This window comes from Oncorhynchus mykiss, chromosome 28 (assembly GCF_057628025.1).
Source record: "Oncorhynchus mykiss isolate SJ-2025 chromosome 28, ASM5762802v1, whole genome shotgun sequence".
Taxonomy (NCBI): domain Eukaryota; kingdom Metazoa; phylum Chordata; class Actinopteri; order Salmoniformes; family Salmonidae; genus Oncorhynchus; species Oncorhynchus mykiss.
This window is the reverse complement of record NC_143049.1, coordinates 21,397,174-21,418,989: the sequence shown is the minus strand read 5'-3', so window position 1 is coordinate 21,418,989 and position 21,816 is coordinate 21,397,174. Positions and strand designations below refer to the sequence as shown.

Below are 21,816 nucleotides of genomic sequence, written 5' to 3'. Positions count from 1 at the left end.
CGCCAATAAACCATCAGAACCACTAAAGAGGGCTGCAATGGCATCACAAACATGTAATGCATCACAAACATTCAGGACCAAGCTCCTCTTTAAGTAGAGATTTCAAATGAAGATCAATATGGAACACACATTAAGGGTTAGTTAACCTGCGGTGTTATTATGTTGCCCCCACTAGGTCAGTCTGTCATTCAATGTACTGTATCAACCTCACTCTGTAGATCTAGGATGACCGACATAGGCAGGGATATGACAGAATATAATACACAGGTGGTAGGTAAATAGGTTTGTCATCCTCATTTTGTCAAAATGCTGACCTATACAAATCAGACAGAACAGGACATTTGCCTGGTAAGACTTCCTCTAGGAAGGTTGGGGGTCTGCAGTGAAGAAATACACATTATTATGTGCACATCGCACCATAGCAGCTCTGATTCACTTTTATGTTGTTTGTTAAATGAGGCATGTTCTCCATCTATAATTGTATTTTGCAACCTTAATTAAAAGAAAGGCCCTCAAACAGCAGTACTGGAAGGGAGTGCAAACAATCTGTTTCACTATGGGGCAATTAGGATAGAGCGACACCAGTTGTTTGGGTTTTTGTTTCCTGACACTGGGTGGGCAATATGAGTAGTGTCTCTCTCTCTCTCTCTCTCTCTCTCTCTCTCTCTCTCTCTCTCTCTCTCTCTCTCTCTCTCTCAACTAGCCACGTGGATCTCAGACACTTTTCGTTTTCACTGCCTCGACAGCATTGTATTGTAAGTTACCCTCTAGAATGGTGCTCTGATGTTATTGCTATACACCTAGGTAATTAAATACAATAATGTGTGGTCTGCTGGGATTGAGTGGGCATGGACTGATATTCTGTAATATAGGTTTGACACAGACTGTACTATATCTTACACAACAGAAAGACAGTTTGTGCATCTTCAGGAATACTTCAGTATGTGGGAGGGCATCAACCAATAGTCAGCAAAAAGACACTGAACAATAATGAAATTCAACAGCTGCACTAGAAGTACATAATGCATAATCACAAGCACAGAAATGTATCTTGCGACAGTCCATAAAAAGTCCAAAACAGGACTAAACAAAACATGAAGTGGAAATGAAAGAGAGGAAACCTTATCTTTATTGATAGGGGTAACCCCTGATGAGTCCTACATTATATTGTTGTACAACAGAAAACTACCACCATTGAGGACAACCCGCAATGCGTACTTTGCACAGATTAGAAATATGACAGTCTTCCACAGAAAAACAGAAAGGCTCAATGTATCCTACTACCGTCATCCTATACAACATTGAGTCTGTAGTACAGCTTGAGGATACACTGCTACCCTGCCATAAATCACATAATGCACACACGGCATCCTGGCAATCATACCTCATAAACAGAAGACAAGGTCTGCACCCCAAATGGCACCCTATTCCCTATATAGTGCACTTATTTTGACCAAGGCCCATGGGGGTATTAGTGCACTGCATAGGGAATAGGATGCTATTTGGGATGTATCCAAGGAGAGGCAACGTCTCCATGACAGCATTCAGTATACATTCGTCATGCACACAGTGGTTGACAGAATGAGGATGCAGGTAGAGAATGTAATGGATTCAATTAAGAGTGTTATGTGCATTATAATGAATACAGCACAATAGTTTTCTACATAATGGACTGACTCAGAGTTACAGAGTTGTATAACAATACAGCGCCTTCAGAAAGTATTCACACCCCTTTACTTTTTCCACATTTAGTTGTGTTACAGCCTGAATTTAAAATAGATTACCTTCATTTTTCAACATTTTGTTACAGCCTGAATATAAAATTCATAACATTTCAATTTTGCGTCAGTGAGCTACAAACAATACATCATAATGTCAAAGTGGAATTTTGTTTGTAGAACATTTTATAAATGATTTATGGCAAGCCTAAATAAGTTCAGGAGTAAAAATGTCAAAGCCTAAGATGGTCAAAGCCTAAGATGGTCTTAAGATGGTCTTACCATGGATTATTTAGCGATCTGATTTTGAATTTTAGGACCCCTGTAGGTATCATTACTGATTTAAAGAAAATATTGAATTTGGCCTTCACTACTATAGCCCATAGAAATGTATTGAAATTGAGTAAGACATTCATAAGTGGCAAAACAGAAATAAGTCATAAGGAATAAGGTTTTGAAGTGTCTTTCCTATATCTAGGAGATATACCATATTTGTGTTTTTTGGACACATATGTGACCCTTTTATTTTGTTGGCACAAAACTATCTCCATACTTGCATTCATTTTTTAAAAACCGGTACCGTTTTACCTTCAGACGAGTCCCGTGACACTTGTGGGGGTCGTAGAGCAAAACGGAGAATCTCTCTTTCCATAGTGGGGTCACATTAGTTTGTAGACCAAACCGTTCAGACGCGACAGACATTTTGGTGAGAAGACCAACGATGTCTCAACTTTTGACAAACAGCTCGGCCAACATAGGTGGATGCGGTGGATTGAGATGCAGCCCATGCAAATAAACATATCTCCAGCTTAAACTGACATATCTCTATCTTAAAATGATGTTACTTAGACTCTTAAGGATGAATAAATCACATAATAAGTTCCATGGACGCTGTGTTCAATGAGTGATTTTTTATGACTACCCCATCTCTGTACCCCATCTGTAAGGTCCCTCAATCGAGTAGCGCAATTCCAGCACAGATTCATACACAAAGAGCAGGGAGGTTTTTCCAATGCCTCGCAAAGAAGATCACCGATTGGTAGACACTGAATATCGCTTTGAGCATGGTGCAAGTTATTTATTAGGCTATGGACAGTGTATCAACACAGCTAGTCACTACAAAGATACAGGCGTCCTTCCTAACTCAACTGACGGAGAGGAAGGAAACTGCTCAGGGGGCCAATGAGGATTTTAAAACAGTTATGGTTATGATGAGAAAACTGAGTATGGATCAATAATATTGTAGTTACTCCAAAATACCAACCTAAATGACAGTGAAAAGAAGGAAGACTTTTGGAATATTTTTATTCTGTACACGTGCATCCTGTTTGCAACAAGGTACTTAAGTAATACTGTAAAAAAAAGTGGTACTTTTTCAAATCAAATGTTATTTGTCAAATGCGTCAAATACAACAGGTGTAGGTAGACCTTACAGTGAAATGCTTACTTACAAGCCCTTAACCAACAATGCAGAAATAGAGTTATGAAAATATTAGGTAAATAAAGTAATAAAGGTAAACTAAAGTGAAAAAAAAAAAAAAAAAAAATAATAATAATAATAATAAAAAATACAAGTAAAAATTACATAGCTATAACGAGGCTATATACAGGGGGTACTGGTACCGAGTCAATGTGCAGGGGTACAGGTTAGTCGAAGTAATTTGTAAAGTGACTATGCATAGATAATAAACAGCGAGTAGCAGCAGTGTAAAAACAAAGGAGTGGTCAATGTAAATAGTCCGGGTGGCCATTTGATTCATTGTTCAGCAGTCTTATTGCTTGGGGGTAGAAGCACTTTAACTGGGGAGAACGAGCTTGTGATAATGGCTGGAGCGGAATCAGTGGAATGGTATCAACGTCCAATGTCAAACACATGGTTTCGCTTTGTTCCAGCTATTATTATGAGCCATCCTCCCCTCAGCAGCCTCCACTGGTTTGGGCAAATCCAACACAACACATCACTGTATACCACTGTTTATATTTTCAAGCATGGTAGTGGCTGCATTATATTATGGTTATGCTCGTCATCGGACTAAGGAGTTGTTCTAATAAAAATAAATACAGCTATAAGCACAAGCAAAATTCGAGCGCACAACCTGGTAGACAAACTTACCTTTCAGGAGGACAGTAACCTAAAACACAGATCTATACTGGAGTGGCTTACCAAGACGACACTCAGCGGCCTAGTTACAGGTTTGACTTAAATCAGCTTGAAAATCTATCAGAGCTTGAAGAATTGAAAAAGAATAATGAGCAAATAATGTACAATCCAGGTGTGCAAAGGCTTACCCCAAAAAACTGTTCTAATCGTGGCCAAAAAATGCATCTACAAAGTAATGACTCAGGGGAGTGAGATATTTGCCAACATTTCTAAAAACATGTTTTCACATTGTCATTATGGGGTATAGTGTGTAGACTGGTGAGAGAAAAAACATTTTTAAACATTTTGTATTCAGGCTTTAACACAACAAAATGTAGAATAAGTGAAGGGGTATAAATCATTTTTTAAGTCACAGCATATGTATAGCAGAAGCCTGGTCATGGGCTAGTTAAGCTATAAAACTAATAAACACTATTATACCATGTATGTAGTCCATCTATAACATTCAACAATGTTATAGCATTGTTGAATACTCATTTCTGATTGGTTTGACAGGCATTCTAGAATGTGCATTATTTCCATTTATAAACTGGGTGGGTCGAGCCCTGAATGCTGAATGCTGATTGGCTGACAGACATGGTACATCAGATCATATACCACGGGTATGACAAAACATTTATTTTTACTTCTCTAATTACATTGGTGACCAGTTTATAATAGCAATAAGGCACCTCGAGGGTTTGTGGTATAATGACCAATATACCATGGCTAAGGGCTGTGTCCAGGAACTCAGTGTTGCGTCGTGCACAAGAACAGCTCTTAACCGTGGTATATTGGCCATATACAACACCTCCTTGAGCCTTATTGCTTAAATAACGCACAGAATATTGGCACGGTAGAATTCAATGGCTATAGTTCATACTTATATGTTCTATGTTTGAGCGGCTTTTGACAGCAAAAACCGAATTGAAAATATTATTGGTATTGTTGAATTCGATTTTCATAATACTAAGCTAGGACTGATGGTTTGGTTAGCTATACTAACAAGTTGTTTTGTTTGGTTACCATGGCAACTACTGTAGCAATCTAGTAATAATTGAGATATCAAAGCTTCAGGCTAAGGTCAAATCTAGACTTGGTTTCCTCTATCGTAATCGCTCCTCTTTCACCACAGCTGCCAAACTAACCCTGATTCAGATGACCATGCTAGATTATAGATTATGGATATGTAATTCATAGATCGACCAGCTGTTCGGTAAGGGTGCTCTCGAGCGGCTAGATGTTCTTTACTATTCGGCCATCAGATTTGCCACCAATGCTCCTTATAGGACACATCACTGCACTCTATACTCCTCTAAAAATTGGTAATCTCTGTATACCCGTCGCAAGACCCACAGGTTGATGCTTATTTATAAAAACCCTTTTAGGCCTCACTACCCCCATCTGAGATACCTACTGCAGCCCTCATCCTCCACATACAACACCCGTCCTGCCAGTCACATTCTGTTAAAGGTCCCCAAAGCACACACATCCCTGGGTCGCTGCAGCTGTAACAAACACTCAAACTGGACCTCAAACTAGCCTCTTCTTCTTGTTTTTAGCTGAGAGCAGTGGCACCCAGATTGGTCGTCTGTTGCAACAGCCGATCCGTGACAAGGATCGACCAGTTGTTCGTTCCGAGATGCCGTTCTGCACAACACTGTTGTACTGCGCAGTTATTTGTCTAGTTATGGCCTGCCTGTTAGCTTGCACAATTCTTGCCATTCTCCTTCAAAGTCTTTCTCATCAACAAGACACTGTCGTGCGTGAAAAGCCAGGAGGGTGGCCGTTTCTGAGATACTGAATCTGGCGAGACTGGCACTCATCATCGTAACACGCTCAAAGTAGCATAGGTCACAGGTTCTAAACATTCTAGGTTCTTCCCATTCTAAACATTCAATCAAACAGTAACTGAATGCTTTGATTCCTGATTTATACAGCAAGCCACGTGACTCACTGTCTGTTGGCGCAATCCATTTTCGTGAATTTATTTATTTATTTATTTCACCTTTATTTAACCAGGTAGGCTAGTTGAGAACAAGTTCTCATTTGCAACTGCGACCTGGCCAAGATAAAGCGTAGCAATCCGACAAATACAACAACACAGAGTTACACATGGAATAAACAAAACATACAGTCAATAATACAGTAGAACAAATGAAAACAAAAAGTATATATACAGTGAGTGCAAATGAGGTAAGTTAAGGAAATAAATAGGCCATGGTGGTGAAGTAATTACAATATAGCAATTAAACACTGGAATGGTAGATCGGCAGAAGATGAATGTGCAGGTAGAGATACTGGGGTGCAAAGGAGCTAAATAAATAAATAAATACCAGTATGGGGATGAGGTAGGTAGATAGATGGGCTGTTTACAGATGGGCTATGTACAGGTGCAGTGATCTGTAAACTGCTCTGACAGCTGGTGCTTAATGCTAGTGAGGGAGATGTGAGTCTCCAACTTCAGAGATTTTTACAATTCGTTCTAGTTATGGGCAGCAGAGAACTGTAAGGAAAGATGACCAAAGGAGGAATTGGCTTTGGGGGTGACCAGTGAAATATAATTGCTGGAGCGCGTGCTACGAGTGGGTGCTGCTATGGTGACCAGTGAGCTGAGATAAGGTGGGGCTTTACCGAGTAGAGATTAGGGAATGGGTACCTAATAAACTGTCCGGTGAGTGTATTTGTTATATGTGAGTACCATTCATTTAACTAATACACTATGGCATTCATGAAGAACCATAATTGATGGTGTGTCTGAGGTAATTCACTAAGTGCACACTCTTAGTCCGTGTTCGTTAGGAGTATGAATTACAATTATGAGCCCAGCTGCTGTGCATTCACAGTTGTGGTTGTGCAAATACTTTCTTCATCATTGAGATGTATGCAACACCTGGTCTAGAATGCAAGGTCAACACTGTGGGGTCGATTCCAGGCTGCTCATTTGCAAACCCTATAATGAGATATGTGTCAATCCAAAGATGTGCTGTAAACACATCTGGCATACTGTATGGAGAGGTTTTGACAGCCATATTATAAACAACACAGGTGCAATTGAAAACGACAACCCTTACAGAAAAGCAATATTATATTACATGAGTGAAATAAGAGTAAACGTATACAGAGATTGCATATATACGGTACCAGTCAAAAGTTTGGACACACCTACTCATCCAAGGGTTTCTTTCTTTTTTAAACTATTTTCTACATTGTAGAAAACTTGTTACCTGTATTAATGGCACCGGTTTGAACTTGTTATCAGTATAAAAGACACCTGTCCACAACCTCAAACAGTCACACTCCAAACTCCACTATGGCCAAGACCAAAGAGCTGTCAAAGGACACCAGAAACAAAATTGTAGACCTGCACCAGGCTGGGAAGACTGAATCTGCAATAGGTAAGCAGCTTGGTTTGAAGAAATCAACTGTGGGAGCAATTATTAGGAAATGGAAGACATACAAGACCACTGATAATCTCCCTCGATCTGGGACTCCACGCAAGATCTCACCCTGTGGGGTCAAAATGATCACAAGAACGGTGAGCAAAAATCCCAGAACCACACGGGGGGACCTAGTGAATGACCTGCAGAGAGCTGGGACCAAAGTAACAAAGCCTACCATCAGTAACACACTACGCCGCCAGGGACTCAAATCCTGCAGTGCCAGACGTGTCCCCCTGCTAAAGCCAGTACATGTCCAGGCCCGTCTGAAGTTTGCTAGAGAGTATTTGGATGATCCAGAAGAAGATTGGGAGAATGTCACATGGTCAGATGAAACCAAAATATAACTTTTTGGTAAAAACTCAACTCGTTGTGTTTGAGGACAAAGAATGCTGAGTTGCATCCAAAGAACACCATACCTACTGTGAAGCATGGGGGTGGAAACCTCATGCTTTGGGGCTGTTTTTCTGCAAAGGGACCAGGACGACTGATCCGTGTAAAGGAAAGAATGAATGGGGCCATGTATCGTGAGATTTTGAGTGAAAACCTCCTTCCATCAGCAAGGGCATTGAAGATGAAACATGGCTGGGTCTTTCAGCATGACAATGATCCCAAACACACCGCCCGGGCAACGAAGGAGTAGCTTCGTAAGAAGCATTTCAAGGTCCTGGAGTGGCGTAGCCAGTCTCCAGATCTCAACCCCATAGAAAATCTTTTGAGGGAGTTGAAAGTCCATGTTGCCCAGCAACAGCCCCAAAACATCCCTGCTCTAGAGGAGATCTGCATGGAGGAATGGGCCAAAATACCAGCAACAGTGTGTGAAAACCTTGTGAAGACTTACAGAAAACATTTGACCTCTGTCATTGCCAACAAAGGGTATATAACAAAGTATTGAGATAAACTTTTGTTATTGACCAAATACTTATTTTCCACCATAATTTGCTAATAAATTCATTAAAAATCCTACAATGTGATTTTCTGGATTTTAGTTGAAGTGTACCTATGATGAAAATTACAGCCCTCTCTCATCTTTTTAAGTGGGAGAACTTGCACAATTGGTGGCTGACTAAATACTTTTTTGCCCCACTGTATACCCTTTGTTGGCAATGACAGAGGTCAAATGTTTTCTGTAAGGTTTTCACACACTGTTGCTGGTATAATGCTCACTGCTCACCAGCAATAGGGAGTGAGCCAAAGTTACAGTGCCTTGCGAAAGTATTCGGCCCCCTTGAACTTTGCGACCTTTTGCCACATTTCATGCTTCAAACATAAAGATATAAAACTGTATTTTTTTGTGAAGAATCAACAACAAGTGGGACACAATCATGAAGTGGAACGACATTTATTGGACATTTCAAACTTTTTTAACAACTCAAAAACTGAAAAATTGGGCGTGCAAAATTATTCAGCCCCCTTAAGTTAATACTTTGTAGCGCCACCTTTTGCTGCGATTACAGCTGTAAGTCGCTTGGGGTATGTCTCTATCAGTTTTGCACATCGAGAGAATGACATTTTTTCCCTTTCCTCCTTGCAAAACAGCTCGAGCTCAGTGAGGTTGGATGGAGAGCATTTGGGAACAGCAGTATTCCGATCTTTCCACAGATTCTCGATTGGATTCAGGTCTGGACTTTGACTTGGCCATTCTAACACCTGGATATGTTCATTTTTGAACCATTCCATTGTAGATTTTGCTTTATGTTTTGGATCATTGTCTTGTTGGAAGACAAATCTCCGTCCCAGTCTCAGGTCTTTTGCAGACTCCATCAGGTTTTCTTCCAGAATGGTCCTGTATTTGGCTCCATCCATCTTCCCATCAATTTTAACCATCTTCCCTGTCCCTGCTGAAGAAAAGCAGGCCCAAACCATGATGCTGCCACCACCATGTTTGACAGTGGGGATGGTGTGTTCAGCTGTGTTGCTTTTACGCCAAACATAACGTTTTGCATTGTTGCCAAAAAGTTCAATTTTGGTTTCATCTGACCAGAGCACCTTCTTCCACATGTTTGGTGTGTCTCCCAGGTGGCTTGTGGCAAACTTTAAACGACACTTTTTATGGATATCTTTAAGAAATGGCTTTCTTCTTGCCACTCTTCCATAAAGGCCAGATTTGTGCAATATACGACTGATTGTTGTCCTATGGACAGAGTCTCCCACCTCAGCTGTAGATCTCTGCAGTTCATCCAGAGTGATCATGGGCCTCTTGGCTGCATCTCTGATCAGTCTTCTCCTTGTATGAGCTGAAAGTTTAGAGGGACGGCCAGGTCTTGGTAGATTTGCAGTGGTCTGATACTCCTTCCATTTCAATATTATCGCTTGCACAGTGCTCCTTGGGATGTTTAAAGCTTGGGAAATCTTTTTGTATCCAAATCCGGCTTTAAACTTCTTCACAACAGTATCTCGGTGTGTTCCTTGTTCTTCATGATGCTCTCTGCGCTTTTAACGGACCTCTGAGACTATCACAGTGCAGGTGCATTTATACGGAGACTTGATTACACACAGGTGGATTGTATTTATCATCATTAGTCATTTAGGTCAACATTGGATCATTCAGAGATCCTCACTGAACTTCTGGAGAGAGTTTGCTGCACTGAAAGTAAAGGGGCTGAATCATTTTGCATGTCCAATTTTTCAGTTTTTGATTTGTTAAAAAACTTTGAAATATCCAATAAATGTCGTTCCACTTCATGATTGTGTCCCACTTGTTGTTGATTCTTCACAAAAAAATACAGTTTTATATCTTTATGTTTGAAGCCTGAAATGTGGCAAAAGGTTGCAAAGTTCAAGGGGGCCGAATACTTTCGCAAGGCACTGTATGTTGATGCACGCAACTACTGACATACTCTCGGTTCTGACCAGCACAAGTCGGCCCAACAAAAGCAGGGTGAAGTGCCAAGTGCCAGATACAAATCAAATCAAACTTTGTTCGTCACATGCGCCAAATACAACAAGTGTAGACCTTACAGTGAAATGCTTAGTTACAAGCCCTTAACCAACAATGCCGTTCAAGAAAAGTTAAGAAAATATTTACTAAATAAACTAAAGTAAAAAATTATAAAAAGTAACACAATAAAACAACAATAATGAGGTTATATACAGGGGGTACAAGTACCAACTCAATGTGCGGGGGTACAGGTTAGTTGAGGAAATTTGTTTATGAAGGTAGGGGTGAAGTGACTATGCATAGATAATAAACAGCGATAATAAACAGCACCAGTACCACTTGCCGTGCGGTAGCAGAGAAGACAGTCTATGACTTGGGTGACTGGAGTCTCTGACAATTTTAAGAACTCTGGGTAATTAATATGCATTGCACTCTGCACCAGTGTCCATACCCCCCAATTGAGTTGCCATCGTACAGTGCGCCCCACCCTCGACGGGACGTGTCTGTCGTGATCACCTTGTGGATACAACTCAGCCCCTGGGAGCCCCCTTAAAATAGCAGAGGGTCCCACCAATGGGCCATGGCCTGTGGGCCTGACAGGGACACCCGAAGCGACCGGCTTAGGCTGCGAGATGCACCCAGGGGTGCGGCTGGCACTCAGCATTGGAAGGGTCGTATCAACAATAGCCCCACCATAACAGCTTCCATCATAGAAGCCATCCTCCCCAGTTGGCATAGGCATTGTTGAAAACACACTCTGTGACCCAGCCGGAACTTGGAAGCAGAGCCGGAACCCGGACACACCCCGTGGGGATAGAAACGCGTGATACGCGAGTGAGTCTAGCTCGAGGTCCAGAAATGGAATGCACTGAGATGGAGTCAGACAGCTCTTTTTCTGGTATCTTATGAAGCCTAGAGACTTTTGGGGATGTCATTTGAAAACATAATGTTAACTTTCACTGCTATGCGGATGACACACAGCTGTACATTTCAATGAAACATGGTGAAGCCCCAAAATTGCCCTCGCTAGAAGCATGTGTTTCAGACATAAGGAAGTGGATGGCTGCAAACTTTCTACTTTTAAACTCGGACAAAACAGAGATGCTTGTTTCAGGTCCCAAGAAACAAAGAGATCTTCTGTTGAATCTGACAATTAATCTTAATGGTTGTACAGTCGTCTCAAATAAAACTGTGAAGGACCTCGGCGTTACTCTGGACCCTGATCTCTCTTTTGAAGAACATATCAAGACCATTTCAAGGACAGCTTTTTTCCATCTACGTAACATTGCAAAAATCAGAAACTTTCTGTCCAAAAATGATGCAGAAAAATTAATCCGTGCTTTTGTCACTTCTAGGTTAGACTACTGCAATGCTCTACTTTCCGGCTACCCGGATAAAGCACTAAATAAACTTCAGTTAGTGCTAAATATGGCTGCTAGAATCCTGACTAGAACCAAACAATTTGATCATATTACTCCAGTGCTAGCCTCCCTACACTGGCTTCCTGTCAAAGCAAGGGCTGATTTTAAGGTTTTACTGCTAACCTACAAAGCATTACATGGGCTTGCTCCTACCTATCTCTCTGATTTGGTCCTGCCTTACATACCTACACGTACGCTACGGTCACAAGACGCAGGCCTCCTAATTGTCCCTATAATTTCTAAGCAAACAGCTGGAGGCAGGGCTTTCTCCTATAGAGCTCCATTTTTATGGAACGGTCTGCCTACCCATGTCAGAGACGCAAACTCGGTCTCAACCTTTAAGTCTTTACTGAAGACTCATCTCTTCAGTGGGTCATATGATTGAGTGTAGTCTGGCCCAGGAGTGGGAAGGTGAATGGAAAGGCTCTGGAGCAACGAACCGCCCTTGCTGTCTCTGCCTGGCCGGTTTCCCTCTTTCTACTGGGATTATCTGCCTCTAACCCTATTACAGGGGCTGAGTCACTGGCTTACTGGGGCTCTCTCATACCGTCCCTGGAAGGGGTGCGTCACCTGAGTGGGTTGATTCACTGATGTGGTCATCCTGTCTGGGTTGGCGCCCCCCCTTGGGTTATGCCGTGGCGGAGATCTTTGTGGGCTATACTCACCATCCAGAGACAAGGCTGAGTTGGTGGTTGAAGATATCCCTCTAGTGGTGTGGGGGCTGTGCTTTGGCAAAGTGGGTGGGGTTATCTCCTTCCTGTTTGGCCCTGTCCGGGGGTGTCCTCGGATGGGGCCACAGTGTCTCCTGACCCCTCCTGTGTCAGCCTCCAGTATTTATGCTGCAGTAGTTTATGTGTCGGGGGCTAGGGTCAGTTTGTTATATCTGGAGTACTTCTCCTGTCCTATTCGGTGTCCTGTGTGAATTTAATTGTGCTCTCTCTAATTCTCTCTTTCTCTCTTTCTTTCTCTCTCTCGGAGGACCTGAGCCCTAGGACCATGCCCCAGGACTACCTGACATGTTGACTCCTTGCTGTCCCCAATCCACCTGGCCGTGCTGCTTCTCCAGTTTCAACTGTTCTGCCTTATTATTATTCGACCATGCTGGTCATTTATGAACATTTGAACATCTTGGCCATGTTCTGTTATAATCTCCACCCGGCACAGCCAGAAGAGGACAGGCCACCCCACATAGCCTGGTTCCTCTCTAGGTTTCTTCCTAGGTTTTGGCCTTTCTAGGGAGTTTTTCCTAGCCACCGTGCTTCTACACCTGCATTGCTTGCTGTTTGGGGTTTTAGGCTGGGTTTCTGTACAGCACTTTGAGATATCAGCTGATGTACGAAGGGCTATATAAATACATTTGATTTGATTTGATTTGATTAGAGACTGATTACGGGGTAGTGGCATGGATGTGTGTAACACTGCTTGCCCCCTCAACTCGGCAGCCACAAGCCAATCGGCTGTAATAGCCGGCTGCTCGTGAGCATTCTGAGTTTGTAAGCCCAGCTCAGTTAATCCCTACCATTGTGTCGCTAAGATGTCATAATGCCTCAGTAAATGTACATTATACCAGGGGCGTTGGTAGACAATGTAAGTAACCTAATTGGTGTCCCTCTAACTGCCCTGAATGCCACTGCTGATCCTACAGCTATTGTATGCAGCAATCATGTGCCTATGAACCAGATATATGCTGTTAGCACTGAGGCGGTGTGTCCTAGTAGGGAGTCCACTGTGTGCAGCTCACCCTGCACTAACATAAATAACATGAGAATATCTACTGCTGCTAAGCTTCCCAGTAAAGCAATGAAAACAACCAAGCATCCCAGAAAAGTGCTCAAAATAGCCCATGATAACATATGTAGGTTAAGAAACAAGGTTCATGAAATAAGTAACTTGCTAGTAACAGATGACATTCCTATTCTGACTATCTCTGAAACTCACTAAGATAATACCTTTGATGATATAGTGGTAGAAATACAAAGTTAACAGAAAAGACAGAAATGCCAATGGTGGAGTTGTTGCTGTTTATATTCAGAACCACATTCATGTAAGGATCTCATGTTAAATACTGTTGAAGTAATATGGCTACAGGTTCATCTGCCTCACCTAAAGCCCATTTTTGCTGGAAGCTGCTATAGACCACCAAGTGCTTACAGTCAGTATGAAATGCTTGATAATGTATGTGATATCAACAGAGAAGTATATTTTCTGGGTGATTTAAATATTGACTAGCTTTCATCAAGATGCCCACTAAAGAAAAAGCTTCAAACTGTAACCAGGGCCTGCAACCTGGTTCAGGTTATCAGTCAACCTACCAGGGAACTTACAAACAGCACAGGGAAGTATTGATCACATTTTTACTAATGCTGCAGAAATTAGCTTGAAAGCAGTATTCCGATCCATCGGATGTAGTGATCACAATATAGTAGCCATATCTAGGAAAACCAAAGTTCCAAAGGCTAGACCTAATATAGTGTAGAAGAGGTAATACAATACATTTTGTAGTGATTCCTAGGTTGCTGATGTAAAGAATATTTGTTGGTCCGTAGTGTGTAATGAGGAGCAAACAGACACTGCACTTGACACATTTTTTAACTTACTCATCCCAGTTACTAATAACCTGTGTCCATTAAGAAAATGACTGTAAAAACTGTTCAATCCCTGTGGATTGATGAGGAATTGAAAAAGGGTATGGTTGAGAGGGATGAGTCAAAAGGAATGGCAAATAAGTCTGGCTGCACAACTGATTGGCAAACATACTGCAAATTGAGAAATCATGTGACTATTCGAAACTAAGATAAATGACATAAAGAATGATAGTAAAAAGCTTTGCAGCGCCCTAAATGACATTTTGGGAAAAAAGGCAAACTCAGCCCCATCATTCATTGAATCAGATGGCTCATTTATCACAAAACCGACTGATATTGCCAACTACTTGAAGGATTTTTTCATTGGCAAGATTAGCAAATTTAGGCTTGACATACCAGCAACAAACACTGACACTACACATCCAAGTATATCTGACCAAATAATGAAAGACAAGCGTTGTAATTTTGAATTTCATAAAGTGAGTGTCAGAGGTGAAAAAAGTATTGTTGGCTATCAACAATGACAAGCTAACAGGGTCTGACAACTTAGTTAATAAAAAAATTACTGAGGATAATAGCAGACGATATTACAACTCCTATTTGCAATAGCTTCAATTTAAGCTTACTAGAAGTGTGTGACCTCAGGCCTGGAGGGAAGCAAAAGTAATTCCACTACCTAAGAATAGTAAAGCCTCCTTTACTGGCTCAAATAACCAACCAATCAGCCTGTTACCAACCCTTAGTAAAGTTTTGAAAAAAAATGGTGTTTGACCAGATACAATGCTATTTTACAGTAAACAAATTGATAACAGACTTTCAGCACGCTTATAGGGAAAGTCATTCAACAAGGACAGCACTTACACAAATGACTGATGGTTGGCTGAGATAAATTTATGATAAATAGATTGTGGGGGCTGTTTTGTTAGACTTCTGTGCAGATTTTGACATTATTGATCATAGTCTGCTGCTGGAAAACGTACAGTGCCTTGCGAAAGTATTCGGCCCCCTTGAACTTTGCGACCTTTTGCCACATTTCAGGCTTCAAACATAAAGATATAAAACTGTATTTTTTTGTGAAGAATCAACAACAAGTGGGACACAATCATGAAGTGGAACGACATTTATTGGATATTTCAAACTTTTTTAACAACTCAAAAACTGAAAAATTGGGCGTGCAAAATTATTCAGCCCCCTTAAGTTAATACTTTGTAGCGCCACCTTTTGCTGCGATTACAGCTGTAAGTCGCTTGGGGTATGTCTCTATCAGTTTTGCACATCGAGAGACTGACATTTTTTCCCATTCCTCCTTGCAAAACAGCTCGAGCTCAGTGAGGTTGGATGGAGAGCATTTGTGAACAGCAGTTTTCAGTTCTTTCCACAGATTCTCGATTGGATTCAGGTCTGGACTTTGACTTGGCCATTCTAACACCTGGATATGTTCATTTTTGAACCATTCCATTGTAGATTTTGCTTTATGTTTTGGATCATTGTCTTGTTGGAAGACAAATCTTCGTCCCAGTCTCAGGTCTTTTGCAGACTCCATCAGGTTTTCTTCCAGAATGGTCCTGTATTTGGCTCCATCCATCTTCCCATCAATTTTAACCATCTTCCCTGTCCCTGCTGAAGAAAAGCAGGCCCAAACCATGATGCTGCCACCACCATGTTTGACAGTGGAGATGGTGTGTTCAGGGTGATGAGCTGTGTTGCTTTTACGCCAAACATAACGTTTTGCATTGTTGCCAAAAAGTTCAATTTTGGTTTCATCTGACCAGAGCACCTTCTTCCACATGTTTGGTGTGTCTCCCAGGTGGCTTGTGGCAAACTTTAAACTACACTTTTTATGGATATCTTTAAGAAATGGCTTTCTTCTTGCCACTCTTCCATAAAGGCTAGATTTGTGCAATATACGACTGATTGTTGTCCTATGGACAGAGTCTCCCACCTCAGCTGTAGATCTCTGCAGTTCATCCAGAGTGATCATGGGCCTCTTGGCTGCATCTCTGATCAGTCTTCTCCTTGTATGAGCTGAAAGTTTAGAGGGACGGCCAGGTCTTGGTAGATTTGCAGTGGTCTGATACTCCTTCCATTTCAATATTATCGCTTGCACAGTGCTCCTTGGGATGTTTAAAGCTTGGGAAATCTTTTTGTATCCAAATCCGGCTTTCAACTTCTTCACAACAGTATCTCGGACCTGCCTGATGTGTTCCTTGTTCTTCATGATGCTCTCTGCGCTTTTAAAGGACCTCTGAGACTATCATAGTGCAGGTGCATTTATACGGAGACTTGATTACACTCAGGTGGATTGTATTTATCATCATTAGTCATTTAGGTCAACATTGGATCATTCAGAGATCCTCACTGAACTTCTGGAGAGAGTTTGCTGCACTGAAAGTAAAGGGGCTGAATAATTTTGCACGCCCAATTTTTCAGTTTTTGATTTGTTAAAAAACTTTGAAATATCCAATAAATGTCGTTCCACTTCATGATTGTGTCCCACTTGTTGTTGATTCTTCACAAAAAAAATACAGTTTTATATCTTTATGTTTGAAGCCTGAAATGTGGCAAAAGGTTGCAAAGTTCAAGGGGGCCGAATACTTTCGCAAGGCACTGTATGTGTAATGGCTTTACACCACCTGCTATATTGTGAATAAAGAGTTACCTGTCTAACAGAACACATATGGTGTTCTTTAATGGAAGCCTCTCCAACATAATCCAGGTAGAATCAGGAATTCCCCAGGGCAGCTTTCTAGGCCCCTTACTTTTTTCAATCTTTACTAACTTCATGCCACTGGCTTTGAGTAAAGCCAGTGTGTCTATGTATGCAGATGACGTAACACTATACACGTCAGCTACTACAGCGACTGAAATGACTGCAACACTTAAAGAGGTGTAGTTTGTTTCAGAATGGGTTGCAAGGAATAAGTTAGTCCTAAATTTTTCAAAAACTAAAATCATTGTATTCGGGACAAATCATTTAATTAAACCTCAACTAAATTTTAAAAATATTTAATGTGGAAATTGAGCAAGTTCAGGTGAATAAACTGATTGGAGTAACCCTTGTAAACTATCAAGGTCAAAACATGTTGATTCACCAATAGCTAAGATGGGGAGAATTTTTTCCATAATAAAGTGTTGCTCTATCTTCTTAACAGCACTATCAACAAGGCAGGTCCTCCAGGCCCTAGTTATGTCACACCTGGACTACTGTTCAGTCATGTGGTCAGGTGCCACAGAGGGACTTAGGAAAATTGCAATTGGCTCAGAACAGGGCAGCACGGCTGGCCCTTGGAGTAACAAGTAACTGACTCTGGCGTTGCAAGTACACAAAACCCTGGCATTGCAAGCACAAACACACACACACACACACACACACACACACACACACACACACACACACACACACACACACACACACACACACACACACACACATAAATTGGCCCAGATAGCAGATAACATGTGGCCTACTGTAAGCTGTGTGTGACTGGAACACAATGGATGCACAAAATAGAATGCCACCAGGGAGAAATTGCATTGACAATGGAAGCAATATCCACTAATAGCGTGTTACGCCCCCTCTATTTAATGAAGGGCATTTCAAAGTTAAAGCTCAATCTCATTAATAATTGATTTACAATGTGGTTTTATTCAATATCACCACTTCATCAGTATAAGTTTCTATTTAGGTATTGAACTTGAATTTAATGTGGGTACATTTTCATGACAATACATTTATTCTGACATTATGTGCTCTTTGCAAAGAGTGTGTATTGTAGCAAATTCAGGGGGAGCCCCAACCGGGACTCGAACCTGGGTCCTGCGACTGTCAAGCAAAAAACCCAACTGTTATGCCAAGAGATCCAAAACTCTTGACAGGGTTGCTAGGTGTTGGGTTAAGATCGCTACATGATCCATTACTTCGGGAGAGCGTGTCGGTCCCAATGCTTCTCTATATCATGTCCCTCTCACGTGTAGACGCCTCTCCAATGGCTGCCCTTGAGCCATCCCACTTCTGACACCAAATTTAGTGAATTCAGTGGGTAGCCCCAACTGGGACTCAAACCCAGGGACAGCGACTGTCAAGTCAAAACCTTAACCATTACGCCAAGAACTTCAAACCCCTTGACGAGGTCGCTAGGTGCTGGTTTAATGTCTCTACAGCAGGGATCATCAACTAGATCTAGCCGCGGGCCAATTTTTTTATTGAGCGGATGATCAGGGTCCGGAACAAAATTACAAATAATTTGCAGACTGCAAATTGACCGCAAGAAGCCCAAACAGATATAATATTTGACTAAAACATAATCATTTCAAACCTTGCTTACATTTGTATTCAATCAAATATATATATATATATATATATATATATATATATATATATATATATACACACACATACTTGAGTGGCAATACTTTGGAACAGATTTCCAAAATTTAAAATAACTTGGAGCTGATTTGCTGGTGTTACGTATGCTACCTTTCAAAAGTTAGGGGTCACTTAGAAATCTCCTTGTTTTTGAAAGAAAAGCACATTTTTTGTCTATGAAAATAATATCAAACTGATCAGAAATACAGTGTAGACATGGTTAATGTTGTAAATGACTATTGTAGCTGAAAACGGCAGTTTTTTAAAATTAAATATCTACATAGGTGTACAGAGGCCCATTATCAGCAACCGTCACTCCTGTGTTCCAATGGCACCTTGTGTTAGCTAATCCAAGTTTATCATTTTAAAAGACTAATTGATCATTAGAAAACCCTGTTGCAATTATGTTAGCAAAGCTGAAAACTGTTGTACTGATTAAAGAAGCAATAAAACTGGCCTTCTTTAGACTATTTGAGTATCTGTAGCATCAGCATTTGACGGTTAGATTAAAGGCTCAAAATGGCAAGAAGCAAATAACTTTGTTCTGAAGAACTTTGTTCTGAGAACATTGTTCTGAGAACATTGTTCTGAGAAATGAAGGCTATTCCATGTGAGAAATTGCCAAGGAACTGAAGATCTCATACAACGTTGTGTACTACTCCCTTCACAGAACAGCGCAAACTGGCTCTAACCAGAATAAAAAGAGTGGGAGGCCCTGGTGCACAATTGAGAAAGAGGAGAAGTACATTAGAGTGTCTAGTTTGGGAAACAGAGGCCCTCACAAGTCCTCAACTGGCAGCTTCATTAAATAGTACCCACAAAACACCAGTCTCAACATCAACAGTGAAGAGCAGACTCCGGGATGCTGGCCTTCTAGGCAGAGTTCCTCTGTCCAGTGTCTGTGTTCCTTAGCCCATCTTAATCTTTTATTTTTTGGGGGCCATTGTGAGATATGGCTTTGTCTTTGCAACTCTGCATAGAAGGCTGATAATGGGCCTCTCTATGCCTTGTAGATATTCCATAAAAAGTCAAATGTTTCCAGCTACAATAGTTACTTACATCATTAACAATGTTTACACTGTATTTCTGATCAATGTTATGTTATTTTAAATTGACAAAAAAAATGGCTTTTCTTTCAAAAATAAAGGAGATTTCTAAGTGACCCCAAACTGTTGAACGGTAGTGTATAATACATATATGTTTTGCTCAGAAAACCAAATTAAACCACCAGTTGGGGAACAGTATTGATGTCTAATCCTCATGTGTTGAGGTCTACTTGACACATACACATTATATAGCACACAGCATACCCTCATCCTCAATGTTCAGAACCCAAATGTCTAAAATATATATTTGATATATTATTAATTTTGGGAGATCAATGTGATTTGTTACTGTTGGTTTCCTTACACACACTGTTTCTTGTTTGTAAATAATAGGCCCAGTATAATAGGCCTAGCTGTAATGAGTAACACATTTGTACACTAAGCTGTGAGGAATTCAATTACTTAAACACAACTTTGAGTTCGCCATTTGACCAAGCACATTCACAAAGATATCACATCATGATCTATGATCCCATTTTGTTTTACGACAGACTATTTTCTCTCCCAGTTATTGTTTATTCAAGACATAACACCAATCACCGCACCAAGAGTCTACTCAGCGCACCCAAAGGGCTTTACAGTGCGCGTAAAAGCTGAAATGCTATACGTTCAATGGCAGGTGGTGCCTAAAAACGAATGATAGACCCTCTTGGGCATGATGGGAGCCAAGTGTACCAAATGTGTAGGCCTACGTGGAGAACATAGGTAGGCTTACTAGGCTAATTGGCTGCAGCTACTCCATTCATTCATAATAGCATATAAAACGCTTACCTCCAAATCTGCCCAAGCTGCAAGATGTGGATGACGGATTGCGCGGACCAGATAAAGACAGAACAGGACGCCGACCTTTGCTTATTAGTCCGGGTTGCCGTGCTGCTGTTACTGTTGCTTGTGGTGTTGCTCTTGCTGGCGGTGGATGCCTGTTTTTGAGGTGTGGACGGTTGGGCGCCCACGTCTCCATGTGAAGCAGAACCGGTCAGCAGCTTCCCGTCCATGTGGGATGAGCAGTTTGCCGCACCGGCGGCATTTGAGCTCTCCTCGGTGCTGAAATCGTGGACGAACCATCGGAAACTGAAGACTTGGACGGAGAACGACCCCAGCACCACAAAAAATAGTGTGAGTCCGAACCACCAGTACTCGCGACGGAGGTAATAGTCGACAGAAAGCCAAATATCGGTGCCTACATCGGCGAAATACACCGCCACTGCGGCGAGGATCCATAGACAGTCCCATATCGTGTATTTAGTTTGCTGCTCTCTGCCAAGGCGAAGACATGTCGATTTAGAACCACAGCACCGAGATTCTCCATTCACGAAGTCCCCATCCCCAATTCCCGAATCCGGCTGCGATCCTGGAACGAGTCCTTGTACTGAGCCCGAGTGGTCCGAATTCTGCAAAGGCGTGAAAGCTACATCGCTCTTTTTCATTTTCAATACCCCATCCGATTTAGCGGCCATTATCGTAGCTTTCTCTTTCTCCTCCTGCCAACACTGTATTTTCTCCTCCCGTTTTCTCGTCTCCCCCTCGGCTTCTATTTTCCAGGCGAAGATATACTGGGCTGGGCGACTTACTCTTCCGCCAGCTACAGCGCCGCCTGTTCATAACAAAGCAACACTGCCGTTCGGCAGCGGGTACGAACCATATGCTCTCCCATGGCACATACTTAAAACTATGACATCATTGCTTTGCAACTCTTTCACAATCGCTCCTTACCTCACTATTCTCACCAATAGCCACAATAGGACTACAGCATATTACAATTCACTCTTGACAGGCCCGATTAATCCAAATAGGCAAAGAAATATATAAAATATTATTCATTTTTACTGACCTGGTATGAAAATGTGCGGGGATAAAAATGTATTACAGAGGACTACAATAAAACGAATTGTAGGCATATAGCCAATATGTCAGGTCGACTATACACTTGACCAACGATGCTCAAAATACAACAGCCTAATCCAGAGGGAATAGGGCTTCCGTGCTGTCACAATGAGATAATACAATAGCGATGAATAACTGGAGCAGTGACGCACCCAATAGCACATGCTGATTTGTGGTTAAGTAGTCAATTATTTCACTATTCATATATGTAGGCTATTTATCCATGCTGGTTAAAGTGCATAAAACGGTTAATTCAGCACCATGGACAGCTCCCG

The 21,816-nt window shown here is 41.5% G+C and overlaps 1 protein-coding gene across 1 annotated transcript in view; it reads right to left on the bottom strand.

Annotated features, from left to right (window-relative positions):
* LOC110508710 (XK-related protein 4) overlaps positions 1-21,600 on the bottom strand; it is an 85,827-nt gene extending 64,227 nt beyond the window's left edge. Inside the window, exon 1 of the mRNA XM_021589450.3 lies at positions 20,429-21,600. Coding sequence (XP_021445125.3) covers positions 20,429-21,114 — 686 coding nt within the window. The 5' untranslated portion in view covers positions 21,115-21,600. The remainder of the gene's footprint in view (positions 1-20,428) is intronic.
* Between the last annotated feature and the right edge of the window lie 216 nt (positions 21,601-21,816).